Source organism: Charadrius vociferus, unplaced genomic scaffold (assembly GCF_000708025.1).
Source record: "Charadrius vociferus isolate BGI_N301 unplaced genomic scaffold, ASM70802v2 scaffold964, whole genome shotgun sequence".
In the NCBI taxonomy this organism is placed as follows: Eukaryota; Metazoa; Chordata; class Aves; order Charadriiformes; family Charadriidae; genus Charadrius; species Charadrius vociferus.
The window spans coordinates 628,599-641,268 of record NW_009647945.1 but is presented as its reverse complement, the minus strand read 5'-3'; the positions used below and the strand labels follow the sequence as shown (position 1 = coordinate 641,268).

The window sequence follows — 12,670 nt, the reverse complement described above, 5'->3', positions numbered from 1 at the left end:
TGCCTGCTCCTGCCTGCACACCCTGGCTGCCTGCTCCTGCCTGCCCCACTGCCTGCACATCCCATTGCCTGCTCCTGCCTGCCCCTGCCCACGCAGCTCCCTGCCTCCTCCTCTTCGACCCGGCCGCTGTTATACAAGAAAACCCTTCAACCTTTTCATTCCCACCTTCCCGCTCCCCTCCCCTCCCGGCAGGGTTTCCCAAAAGGCGCCGGCGAGCGTGCTGCGGCAGAGCGCCGGGGCCGAACGTGCAGCTCCAGAAGAATACGACAGATCAGCCCACAGGATTTAAACGTCACACGTATTTCACACGCCAGGGCAACAAAGATGTGCCAGAAGTAGCATCTAGTCATTCCAGGACAACGGCATCAAAGGGACGCTGGGAGGCTGAAGCCGCTGCTGCTTTCGGGCATCAGTCCACCGCGAGCCTCTCTATTTAATTTCTTCTCACCCGAACACTCTTGCAGGTCTCCCATCCCACTTGCCACCTTTTACCATTTTTGTTCTGGAAATTTTAGGACTGGGACAATACCTGCACGAAGGTCTCAAGAGCCCCATGAATTTGAAAAGGACCCCAAATTCTTTTCCTTTCTGTTCTCTACCCTTCCCCAACATAGGTGTCCTTCACACACGTGTCGATGCTCTCCCAGGACCGACACAGCTCTCTGAGCTCTCCTCTGGGCGATGGGAGCTGCTCCCAAACCAGCCCCTGCAGCACCGGTGGGCTATTCGCTTCCCGTCTTACGTAGCAAGATGCTGTAACTCAAAATCCTCTTTTTCAGGTCAACTTAACGACTGAGTCGAAGTGAAGCGTGGTGAGGGGATGGGGATGCTCACCAGGGAACGCAGCACTGCAGCACCGCTCGGGCTCCAGGCTGGGTGAGGGACACCGCTACGCCGACAGCGCCAAACCTCTCTGGCTCAGCAGAGGATCACCTGTGAAACAGGACTCCACGGCTCAAAGAAAGCACAGAGGTCCCACGTGCCCTGAGCTGCCCCAGGACACCAAACCAACTCAAGAACTTCTCTTGAGGACCTGCCCTCCAGCTTTCTCGCACCTCTAATGGCTCAGACCAACGAGGACTCACCGCTGGACGCTGCCTCTGGCTTGGAGAGCGACTCCTCCGAGGTGGGCTCTGCCGGTAGGGTCATCGACTGCTTGGCCTCATCCATTTCATCGTCCTCTGGGATGACCAGCTTCATCAGGCTTTGATTGCACACGTTCGCCACCTCCTTGATGTCTGAGCGGAGGCAGTGTAAGGAACACACAGTCCCACACGTGACTAGTTGCCACATCTGGCCAGCCACAGAGAAGCCACCGCAGCCCCACCAGGGCTGCCCCAGCCCAGCGACCGCAACCCCCGGCACGTCCAAAGGGTTTTAGCACTTGGTGGGAGGACTTCTCCTGGCCCTCTCCAGCTGTGCAGCTGGTCCCAGGGGCAGGAAAGAGGCGCTTCCCTGCAGGTTGCTGTAGGAGGGACGGGAGCAGCTCCGAGTTACAAGGATACTCTTCTTGCGATCGTCGTAGGAGAGACACGGCAGGACAGCGGTGAGGATCCCTGAGGAGTAAGGCAGCATCACCCGGCCAGCCAGCTGGATGAACTCCCTCATCCAGCACATGGCTGTCAGCTGGATCAGGTCATCTGGAAGACACGGGACAAGTAGAGGTGAGGGAAAGGACAGCACTGGCTGCGGAGCAAACTCCACAGGCCAAGGACCACCCGCAAGCAGAGAGCTGCCTCTGCTCCACCCAGAGTCACTACTCCAGAGAGACCCCAGTCTGGGATGGCTTAGTCCCAGTAGAGATAGATAAGACCTGAATCTGCAGCGAGGCTGAGATTAACCGTGATCATTAGGTTTCAGAGTTAACCCACCCAGTTCAACCTCTAATCCCCGAATTCCTCATTTACAAGTATTCCGTTGAGCTTCCCAACGCATAAAGATATTTCCTCTGCTTTATTAACGTCCCCAAGTTCTGAACCAGCGAGAGCTGCCGGGGCAGTCAGCCGACGCAAGGCCAGATTTTAGGCTTAAACAGTGGAAATTCGCTGGGTGTCGGCTGAATCAAGAGCAAGCACTCTCTATTTCTATTTGTCTGTCTCACAAGAAGCCCCTCAGCACCGTTTGAAGAGCAGTTTAAGCTCAACGAGCACAGCTCAGGGACAAGATCCCACTCAGGAGACACATCCAGCTGCTGCTGTGACCACTGCCTACGAGGCGGACCCGCAGGAGCGCCGCTGCAGCACTGCCACAAAGCCCCAGGCACGTCCCGTTTAACCGTCCTGCCTACGTGCCCAGTGCCACCAGAGGTTACGGTAAGCCCCTAAGGAGATCCTGCTGGACAAGCCGGACATCCGCAGGTGCCACCCACAGCCAGATACTCTACTTCCAGAGTCTCTGCTTCGGGAGGATGCCAGACCCGTATTTGAGGCTGGGGGATGAGTACCAGAGCAGCAGCGCCAACTGCGGGAGAGCTGCCTGTGTCCTCCCCTCTTTCAGTGGGATTTGCACGTGTGATGGCCAAGAAAGGGCAAGTGGGCAAGCTGGTGAATGGCCCACTGGAAAACTCCCGACCTAAACCTACGGTGGGCACTGCAAACCCAGAGGTGGAGGCTACCGCTCGGTCCTGCGCGCTCACCCGCCGCCTGGCAGTGGATCACCAGGATATTGGCCATTTCTGCAAACTTGACGCTGGAGGGATTCTTCTTGATCTCCTTGAGGAACTCCCCGAGAGCCACCTCGCACCTGCGGAGAGGCAGAGCGGCGGGTTAGCGCTCCGTCGCCTTGGAGGGAGAAGTTAGTTAGGGAGAAGCTAGGGAGAAGCTAGGGAGAAGCTAGGGAGAAGTTAGGGAGCCTGGTCTCCTACCCACACACACAGAAAGGATGCTGGTGGCATGGCAGGAGTGCCACCACAAAGGAGCAGGGCCAGGAAGGATGAGGCTGACATGCTCGCCCTGCCCTGAGGCAGAGACCCTAAACAGCCACCAGGATGGATGAGATGACTGCCCCGAGACCCCCCAGTACCTCCCCACAACCCCCCCGACAGCCACCGGGGCTCTGTTGAGCTGGGGGTGTGCCTGGGATGGGGAGCACAGAGGGCAGCAGCGGGGGGCAGATGATTCCTAAAGCTTTCCGTGTTTGTCCTTTGACATGTGGGCACCGGGAAACAACGCAGCAGGGAGGATCCAGGAGGGCTCGGCAGCGGGATGGACCCAGACCAGTCTCACCCGCTTACTCGTGCCCTACAAAAGAGGTCCAGTTACTCCCTCCCAGTGCAAGAAGAAGATCCTCTGACCTCCTGAGAACATCCAGCCACTGCCGTGCCTCAAAACGCCTCTGCCTCGGGAGCAGCAATGGATGTGCGGAGCAAGCTCGCAACGCTCGCTCCTCTCCTCCAGGCGGGAGACGCAGGGTCGGTGCTCTGCCTCGCACCCTGCCAGCGCGTTCAGAGACCTCATACCCCATCCTAGAAGCACACGTGAGCCTCTGCGGCTCCGCTATTGGGAGGAAGGGCTGGGAAGGCGACAGCTCAACCAAACCGAAACAGTTTGCCCCCAGCACGGAGCACGGTGTCCTCCACGGCCACACCAGGCTGGGGGAGGGAGACCCGTGCCAAGGACACTTTGATCCACCGACCGAGCCCGCCAGATCGCTCCGTCTCCCGCCACGGACACGGGGTTTCGCTGCCGTTATACAGAAGAATTGCAAAGAAACAAAAGAGGGTGATGGACAGTAAGGAAGACACAGCTCGGCCAACCTCCACACTCACATTTTCCGGATCTCCTTGCTGTTGTCTCCCAGGATCTGGAAGAGCCCGTCCAGGATTTCCGGCAGGTAATCCAAGAGGTTGATGTCAGGCACAGACTCTAAGACCAGGATCTAGCTCAGGGGAGGAATAAGAAAGAAGATGTGAGTTTCGGAGAAGGTAACTAACATCACCAGCACAAATCTGGCGCGATACTGAGGAATTCAGAGCTGCGCTGTGTGGGACAACGGGGAAGGACAAGCGGACACAGCGCGGAGATGCCCATCTTGGAAAGAAGCTGGGCTAGCAGAGGAAGCAAGCGATCAGTCCACAGCATTGCTCCATTCCCAATCACAGCTCTGTAAAAGAGAGCAGGATTGGGAACGACTGCGGAGATGACCTGGGAGGGCAAACAGCACGGCCGAGAGAGCACAGAGACACACATCCCTCCCCAGATCCCGGCCAGGCACCCAGAGCTCCTGCCTTGCCCAGAGAGGAGAAAGCAAGTAGAGATACTGCTCCCTCCTGGAGAGCAACATCCCTCCATCACCGCCGGGTGACGGAAAGCGGTCTGGCACTGTCCCCTGGGAGACTGTAACCTCTAGATGACAGTATATCTACTCATACACGCGACACTTTGACTGTGTTTTCTAACTCGGGTGTGCAACGTCCTGAACCAGGTTGGCAGAAGCGCCGTAAGATGTCCCCATGACCACGACAGCGAGGGGACGGGGACCTGGCATTTTAAAGAAGCAAATGAAAAGCTCTGCTGGCTTTAAAAAAACCTGCCCGAGTAAATTCAGGTGCCCGAGTTCACACATCGCTGCAGATATCTGCTGTTTGCCCAGACGCGGGATGCTGAGGGGTCACAGTATTTCGGAGTTGGGACTGGCACCGTGCGTACCTACCCAGGATATGATGAACTGACGAGCGTACTGGTTGTTGGAGTAAATCCTCTCGCGCAGCAGTGGGATGAAGCCTACCAAGTCAAACTGGTTGCTCTCCGTCACGATGTCCTGCAGAACCCAAGCAGAGGGTGTTAGGAGGGACGGCCGCCCCCCTCCCCCAGCCTTTTTTTAAGGCGCATGACAGGAAAAAGATGACAAGCAGCTGATGCATGGGTCTGCGGGTCAGGAAACCCGGGGAGAAGCAATCAGGCGGGTTTATTCAGGCGATGAGCCAGTAATCCCCCTCGGGCAGGGACTAACGCTGAGCGGTACCCAGAGAGGGCGGCTCGTGCCGGCCTGGCTGAGCAGGAGAAGGGTGGGAGCATCTCCGTTTCATGCCTCGGTGGCGCGCTGCACACACGAGCAAGCACCTTTGATGTACCCACGCGTGTCAGGGGTGGGAAAGTCCCGTCCGTCCCCCCCCGCCTTTCCTCTAAAGCTCTTCCTCCACGCTTGGTGGATTTTGCTCCACCGAGTCTCCTCGCACCGGCGCGACGGAGCGGATCTCCCAAGCCGGGGAGGTTTGCAGAAGGCGATGCGGAGACTGTGTTAACCGCTGTGCCGCTCCTCCTCCAGCAGGGAGGTAGGGGCAGGACCTGGCAGGGAGCCACTCACCTCTGAGTAGCAGAAAAGGAACCGGGAGGTCTGCAGGACCAAAAGCCCGTCAGCGGGAACGGGATCTGAGCCGCCCCCCTCCCGCCCCGAAGCAGCAGCAGAGCAGCTCCGCTCACATGGCCGCTTGCTCAGGCAAGGGAAGAAAAGCAGAAGAACAACTTTTCTGCTGCCTGGGATGGGGCTCCAACCCTACTCGCAGAAAAACCTTGCTCCTAAGAGCTCCCATGAGCTAAAACCGGCTCCCAAAAGCTGAAGGCACACGCGGCACTGCCATAACCTACAAGTCCCTCGACCCAGCTGCCGAGATTGCCACCGCCTCCTCAATCTAAGAGGCTCTCTTGGTGAGAGAAAGAAACGTTTCCCCGGTAGCCGGGACAGGCTGGGACATGCCTGCAGCCTGCACCGGGGATTCTCTGCTGGAGGAGGGAAAAAACAAAATACCTTGAGAAGCCGATCGAGGAGCTCAGAGCCGCTTTTGACGTTGGGGTCAGGATCGGCAGCCAGCTGCGAACGACAGAAACAAGAGCCAGTGCAGCAGCAGCGGGTCCCAGGTCTGCTCCCCGCTCCGCGGCGGAGCTCCCAGCAGGCTCACGGGACCGATGCTCTCCTTTGGCATTACGGGGACAGACACAGAGAAGTCCCTTCATCGCCAACTCCTCGTTAGCCTCCAACAAATTCTCCTGAGAGACTTCCTAAGGGGAATACGAAGCATCCCATCACCTCCCCCAGCTGGGCAGGTTTTCACGGGCCAGCAGCCACGCTCTCAAGCGGCGGAGAAATACAAGTTGCCAGCGAAAAACTGCAAAGACGGGCATAGGTAGACATGGTTTTGACCCTACAGACCCCACAAAGCTGTAGTGCCGCAGAGCCACCTTGCCTGCAGCAGTTCTGTCAGCCTCCTTTTCTAACACTGCTCAGCAAGGAGCGGGAAAACACATCCTGGAGGCGAGGACAGAGAACAAGGTATCTCACAGCAAACTCCATCACCCACGACATCGGTGGCTACTGTTGAAACCGCTCATTCAGTCCTTCAGACCTGCCTGGGTCAAAGCAAACCAGTTTACGTGGAAAAAAAAGACCTCGGACAACTTGGTTTGTTTGACGCAGAGAAGACGCGGACTAGGCAACAAGCCCCAGTTCTCCGGCGTGGGAAGGAAGAGCACACGGGGGTTGAGAAGATGCTTCTTACCTTGCTGAGGCCATCAAAGAGCACGTTGAAGTGTGGGAGGACGGAGCCCCTGGCCACCTTGACAATGTTATAGAGAGCCTCACAAGCGTAATACCGCAGCCGACTATCGGCATCGTTGAAACACGTCAGCACGGGCTCGATCAGCTCCTTCAGGTAGAGCCCAGAGTCCTGGTGGACAGGAGAAGACCGGTTAGTTGAGGACCATGCCACAGGGAGAGGGAAGAGACGGCGCTCCCCTGGAACACACGGCAAAAATTCAGGCCCGTGATGGCTTAGTGCACCTACGCTGGACAGGGTTTTTTAATGAATTTTGAATTTTATTATTGAAATTTTTGAATTTTATTATTGAGGTACAGTGAGAGTCACCCGAGCAAGCTGAGAAATTGTTTTGAGGGAATCTACACCAGCAACTGAAGCGGTTACTGCAGCTGTACTCCGCTGGTTTTGATTCCCAGAGACGTGCAAGAAGTTTGGGCAGTTTATTCAAGTGCTCAAGTGCCTTTCAGAGCACGAGGGGCTGCCTCCCGCTGCACGCCCGTCACCTCCGCTGGAGACCAGCCCGCAGAGAAATCCGTCCCTGCCTCCCTCTGCCCTGCAGGCAGGAGACCAGGCAGATTCCCAGCAAAACCAGTGGTCACCAGCCCTCGCAGCAGTCAGGCCAGGATTTACCCCACTCAGCCGCTTGGTTTTGGCGTAAACCCACCAAGGTTTCCAGGGAGAACATCCCAGACAGTGACAGACCAAGCTCACCTGTGCCTTCAGTTAAGCAAAGAAGCCCTTGGTCTGTTGGGCTACTCTTCATAACGTCAGGAGCTGGGTGGCACAGTGGAGCTGGTGATACAGACTTCACAAAAAGACAGACAACTGGCAGTCCCCAGAGCACCTTCCTGCCCTATGGTCTCCAGAAACACCAACGCAACCGTGATCATAGAATGGTTTGGGTTGGAAGGGACCTTTAAGAACATCCAGTGCCACCCCCCTGCCCTGGGCAGGGCCACCTCCCACCAGCCCAGGTTGCTCCAAGCCCCGTCCAACCTGGCCTTGAACACCTCCAGGGATGGGGCAGCCACAGCTTCTCGGGGCAACCTGCCCCAGGGGCTCACCGCCCTCACAGCAAAGAATTTCTTCCTCAGATCTCATCTCAATCTCCCCTCTTCCAGTGTAAAACCATTCCCCCTCATCCCATCGCTCCCCTCCCTGACCCAGAGTCCCCCCCAGCTCTCCTGGAGCCCCTTTAGGCACTGGAAGGCGCTCTGAGGTCTTCCCTTTTCCGCCTTCTCTTCTCCAGGCTGACCCCCCCCAACTCTCCCAGCCTGTCCTCCCAGCAGAGGGGCTCCAGCCCTCCCAGCATCTCCGTGCCCTCCTCCAGCCCCGCTCCAACAGCTCCGTGTCCTTCTGCTGGTGGGACCCCCCGAGCTGGAGGCAGCACCGCAGGGGGGTCTCCCCAGAGCAGAGCGCAGCAGAGGGGCAGCTACCAGAAGAGGAGCAGCTTCAGCCTGTGCAGCTGCAAAAGACTTTTGTAGGAGTTTCAGACAAACCTGGAGATGGAGGCAGGAGGTTGGCTTGTTTTGAAGTTAAAAACCCCCTACTTTAGGGAAAAAGGCTCGTGTTCCCAAGCGCCTGGGAAGGGAGACGGTAAGAAAGTCAACAACGTGCGGACTAGCAGATTAAAGAGCTCAACTCTGAGTTTTATCAGGGCCCTACAAGGCCACCAAAACCAACTCTTCCACCCCCCCGAGCCAGCTGCACCGGCGGCTCTGGCAGGACGGAACGCCTGTCCCCGCGCCGTGAGGGAGGAGAAGGTTACGCACCGGGGCCGCGGGCAGAACCGGGCTCCGCTCACCCCGGGGAGGAACGTTCTGCAAAGAGACTCCGCGCTTCAGCAAGAGGATGAAGACAGGAGCGCTGCTCCGAAGCCACCAGCGTAAAGGCAGTTAGAATAAAAGCCATCAGGCTTCAAAGCATCCGCTCAGACCGATCGCGACGCTTGTTAGAACAAATGAATTAAAATCTACCTCCTAACTCTTCCAACAAGCACAACCTGCTCTTCCTGAGCCCTCTGCTGTCTTCGGCGTACACCTGACTACGGAGCAAAACTACTCCTTGCAGGCGCTTCCAGAAACCAGCCGCGGGGTTTGACTCCAAAGCCTGATAGAACCGTGAGCCTGCAGAGTCCCTGCTCCCCTCCACGGGGATCCCGATGCTCTGGCATAGCCCTGGAGGCAACTTACTGAGCTTGTTCTGGCTAACGAGAGGGAACTTACAGAGAAAGACCTTAAATTGGGACAGAAACCTGGCAACTTTCCACTCAAGGGGCGTCCCTTGGTGAGACCCCCCTGCAGTGCTGCCTCCAGCTCGGGGGGTCCCACCAGCAGAAGGAGACGGAGCTGTTGGAGCGGGGCCGGAGGAGGGCACGGAGATGCTGGGAGGGCTGGAGCCCCTCTGCTGGGAGGACAGGCTGGGAGAGTTGGGGGGGTTCAGCCTGGAGAAGAGAAGGCGAAAAAGGGGAGACCTCAGAGCCCCTTCCAGTGCCTAAAGGGGCTCCAGGAGAGCTGGGGAGGGACTCTGGGTCAGGGAGGGGAGCAATGGGACGACAGGGAATGGTTTTACACTGGAAGAGGGGAGATTGAGATGAGATCTGAGGAAGAAATTCTTTGCTGGGAGGGTGGTGAGCCCCTGGGGCAGGTTGCCCCGAGAAGCTGTGGCTGCCCCATCCCTGGAGGTGTTCAAGGCCAGGTTGGACAGGGCTTGGAGCAACCTGGGCTGGTGGGAGGTGTCCCTGCCCAGGGCAGGGGGTGGAACTAGATGATCTTCAAGGTCTCTTCCAACCCAAACCATTCTAGGATTCAACATAACACCTCCAGAACGGGACCGAGCCATCCATGCGTTCAGCAAGTAAGACTTCTGCCAAGCCCCACAGAGAGCTGCCGGCTCAGGCTACCGCAGCTCGACGCCTTACACCGCTTTGACTACAGCTCTGCCACCATTTTGGCCCGTACCTCAGCCCCGCTGCCCAAAGGCCCTGCCCGCGCTGCCAGAGCCGGCTGAGGTGGCAGGGGAGGGGAGATGGAAGGGCTGTGCCTCTTCTCACCTCCGTGAACGCAAATCAGCGCTCGACCTGCTGAGCCTAGTCCAGCCGCTGGGGACAGAGGATGGATAGATGCACTCAAACCGCGTCGAGGGCGATGCCATGATGGGACCCAGGCCAGAAAGCGCTCCTGTGCCCAAAGGACATGGCTAGGTGTGTTGAGGACACTCAAACACAACCCAGGTGTACGCTGCAACATGGGGAGGCAACGGAGGATCTGTGGGGCCACCAGCCCGAGTCTCCCCATCACGCTGACCCAGGAGGAGCCGCCGTTCTCCCCCTGCAACCCACGCGAGCCAAATAAATCCCCCCCCCCATACCTACCTTGCCCAGCGCGATGGAGCAAGCGGCCAAGCCAATGAGTCCCCCTTTCCGGCTGTGGGGGTGCTGGGAGAGCGCGAACTCCTGCGACAGGATCTGGATCACATGTTTGATTTGAGACGTGTTGTTCTGAGCCACAAACTCTCGCACCAGCCTGGGGAGAGGAGAGGAAAGCACCCAGGGGGCTTTAGGTTCTGAGCTTGGGGGGCTCAGCTCCCCGCAGTCGTCAGAAACAGGGATTTTTGGCCACGGCAAATGCTGGAGAAAGCAGTACCGAAACGGGGAACCCACAAGTGAAACCAGAGCTCTCCCTTCCTCCCCGCTCATGGCCAACAGCGGCTCGTTGCCCTCCTGCAGCCTCCTGCGCCCCGCGTGAACCCCCAGCCCAGGGTGGGCTCCCCGGGGGCCACCCCACCGCAGCTGCGGAGAAGAAGTCACCAGGTCTTCAAGCACCCTCTCCACCAGGGCGGCCGATGAGCGTCGTTTACCCCCGACACGGCACAATACAGCAGCAGAAAGGGGCTCGGCACGCACCCGCAGCGCTGGCGGCACGGTGGGGAAGCGCTGCCAACCAGACGCGCACCCAACACCCAAATTTCGGACCCTTGCGGCGCTTCAGCTGATATTCTGCTTAATTTTTAAAATATACCATTACACAGTGCAAGCGCTAACAAAAAACAAAGCTTCCACACTCGATACCTCCTCGTCCTCTGAAACTTGCGGCTCGTTACCTGGAGGGATTTAATGAAGCCGCCACGCTTAAACGAAGAGAGCTGTAACGCCGCTCCAGCCTACACAACCGCTTCAAGGTCCCGGGTTGCCCAACTAGCCCTTCAGGCCCAGCTCTCCCCATGGCAGAGCCACCAGCCAGCTGGGGAGGCGCAGGCAGCTGTGCAGGCAGCTGTGCAGGCAGCAGCAAACAGCTGGAGCATTGGTGGTTCAGTGGTAGAATTCTCGCCTGCCACGCGGGAGGCCCGGGTTCGATTCCCGGCCAATGCAACACTGTTTTCTTATTTTTTTTTTTTTAAAATTTGCCTTCTATCCATGACGTGGACCCAGGCTTCCCAAAATCTCAGCCTAAACAAGGAGCTTTACCTTAACCTTTAATGAAAGCGCAAACCTTCCACCGCCTAACTCCACAAAGGGCTTTTTTTGGCGCTATATTGAATCTCACACTGCCCTCTCCCAGATGGGTGCCACCGGCCAGTCACCCGCTTTATAATCCAAGAAAATCATCATAGAAGGCGTTTGTGAACTTCCCCCCCAAAACGATTAACACCAACTCTGTTCTCACTCCTGCTCTGAGCAAAGCCGCTGTCCCTTTTCTCCCTGGGGACGTCCCACGGCTCCCCACTCACTCTCCCCGCTCCAACACCGACTTCTCCAACAGTTACAGCCCGACCCGCTCTCACAAACCGCTGTTTTAGGGCAAACGGCTCCATCTCCAGTCCCACCCCAGCAGCAGGGTCCGGCAGGAGGAACACACCGAGCTCGAGCAGCACAGACTGCTAGGGCGGGCGGTCCTTTTACCGTCTAGATTTAACAAACAGAGCTTTTACAGACTTCTTTCAAGAGTTTAAAGGGTTCAGGATTTAACTTTGAGGCAAAAGGCAGCGGAAAGCGGTGGGCAGAGTTGGAGAGTCTGCAGGCACACAACGTGAGGAGGACAAGGAGGTCCCTGAGCTGAGAGGCACCATGTCCCTCCTTAGACACGTCCCATAGACACGGGAGAGAGGGTGCTGGAGCCATTCTGCACCGGGTTTAAGCTGAGCTGAATCCCTGTACCCGCAGAAAGGGTTGGCCATCGCCTTCTTCCTCTCCTCATACCCTTCCCAAACTGGGTTTCCAGCTCGATCGGTTGAACTGGCTGATGCCAAATTGGACGTTGGTTGGTATAAGCCAATCATGAAACCCTCATCCTGGGCCAGAACAGGTCAAAGTAGAGCTGCTTGGACAAGACAAGGAGTATCACCCCTCGCCGTCGCTGTAATACCCCCGAGGCGGGAGTTGTGCGGATCCGCCACAAGCCACCCTTTAAGAAACTATTCCCGTGAAGAAGGGAGAAAATGAGAAAAGAGGTAAACGCGTAGAGCAGCAGAAGGGAAGCGGACGTGTTGGCTTTGCACCAGAGCAAACGCTCACCCATCCCAAAAAGCCGGTTTTCTCCGCTGCCCACAGACACCCTCCCACGAGGGACCCTCCTCTTTCAAGGCACCCACCCCGCATCCCTCCCGCGTCTCCCGCCGAACCCTCAACAGAGCGGTTGTGTCCCCACCTCCCCGGCTGCCACCAGCGGTGGCCGCTCCCCTCGCCGAAGCCACGTCTCCCACCTTAAATTCACCCTCCGGCTCAGACCGCCGTTCCCAGCCCTGCGCTGGGCTGTCCCCCCGAGGGGACGCTTCGCATCTCCTCCAGGAACGGAGCAATCAGGCAGCGCCCCGGAGAGGACGCAACCCTTCCCAAGCAAAGCCGTTGGCCGGAGAGGCAGAGAGCGCCCCGACCGACGCGGCCAGAGCGAGAAGACGCACAGGGGACACGTAGGGGGAACGCTAGAGGGGACATGGCCATGCCACCAGACCTTCTCCTGGGATGGTGTGAAAGAAAGGCCTGAGCTGTGCCGAAACGGAGGTGACGCAGGAGGAAAGGCAAGGCGGGATGGCCCCCGGAGGTGATGAACCGTGGGTGACGGCCACGCCCACCCCAGCCTGCTGCCTGGTGACACCCGCGTGTCCCCAAACCACGGGCAGGGCACGGAGCCGCCACCTCCA

At 58.1% G+C, this 12,670-nt stretch overlaps 1 protein-coding gene and 1 non-coding gene across 2 annotated transcripts in view; one reads left to right on the top strand and one right to left on the bottom strand.

Annotated features, from left to right (window-relative positions):
* Positions 1 to 11,707, bottom strand: part of VAC14 (Vac14 homolog (S. cerevisiae)) — a 71,198-nt gene extending 59,491 nt beyond the window's left edge. Inside the window, exons 1-9 of the mRNA XM_009883267.1 lie at positions 11,688 to 11,707; positions 9,906 to 10,056; positions 6,494 to 6,661; positions 5,746 to 5,808; positions 4,651 to 4,758; positions 3,767 to 3,876; positions 2,636 to 2,742; positions 1,506 to 1,640; positions 1,086 to 1,238 (exon numbers count right to left, since the gene is read on the bottom strand). Of these exons, the coding sequence (XP_009881569.1) occupies positions 1,086 to 1,238; positions 1,506 to 1,640; positions 2,636 to 2,742; positions 3,767 to 3,876; positions 4,651 to 4,758; positions 5,746 to 5,808; positions 6,494 to 6,661; positions 9,906 to 10,056; positions 11,688 to 11,707 (1,015 nt within the window). The remainder of the gene's footprint in view (positions 1 to 1,085; positions 1,239 to 1,505; positions 1,641 to 2,635; positions 2,743 to 3,766; positions 3,877 to 4,650; positions 4,759 to 5,745; positions 5,809 to 6,493; positions 6,662 to 9,905; positions 10,057 to 11,687) is intronic.
* Positions 10,831 to 10,901, top strand: TRNAG-GCC. Its single transcript has one exon. It is a non-coding gene; the product is annotated as a tRNA-Gly (tRNA).
* Positions 11,708 to 12,670: the final 963 nt, after the last annotated feature.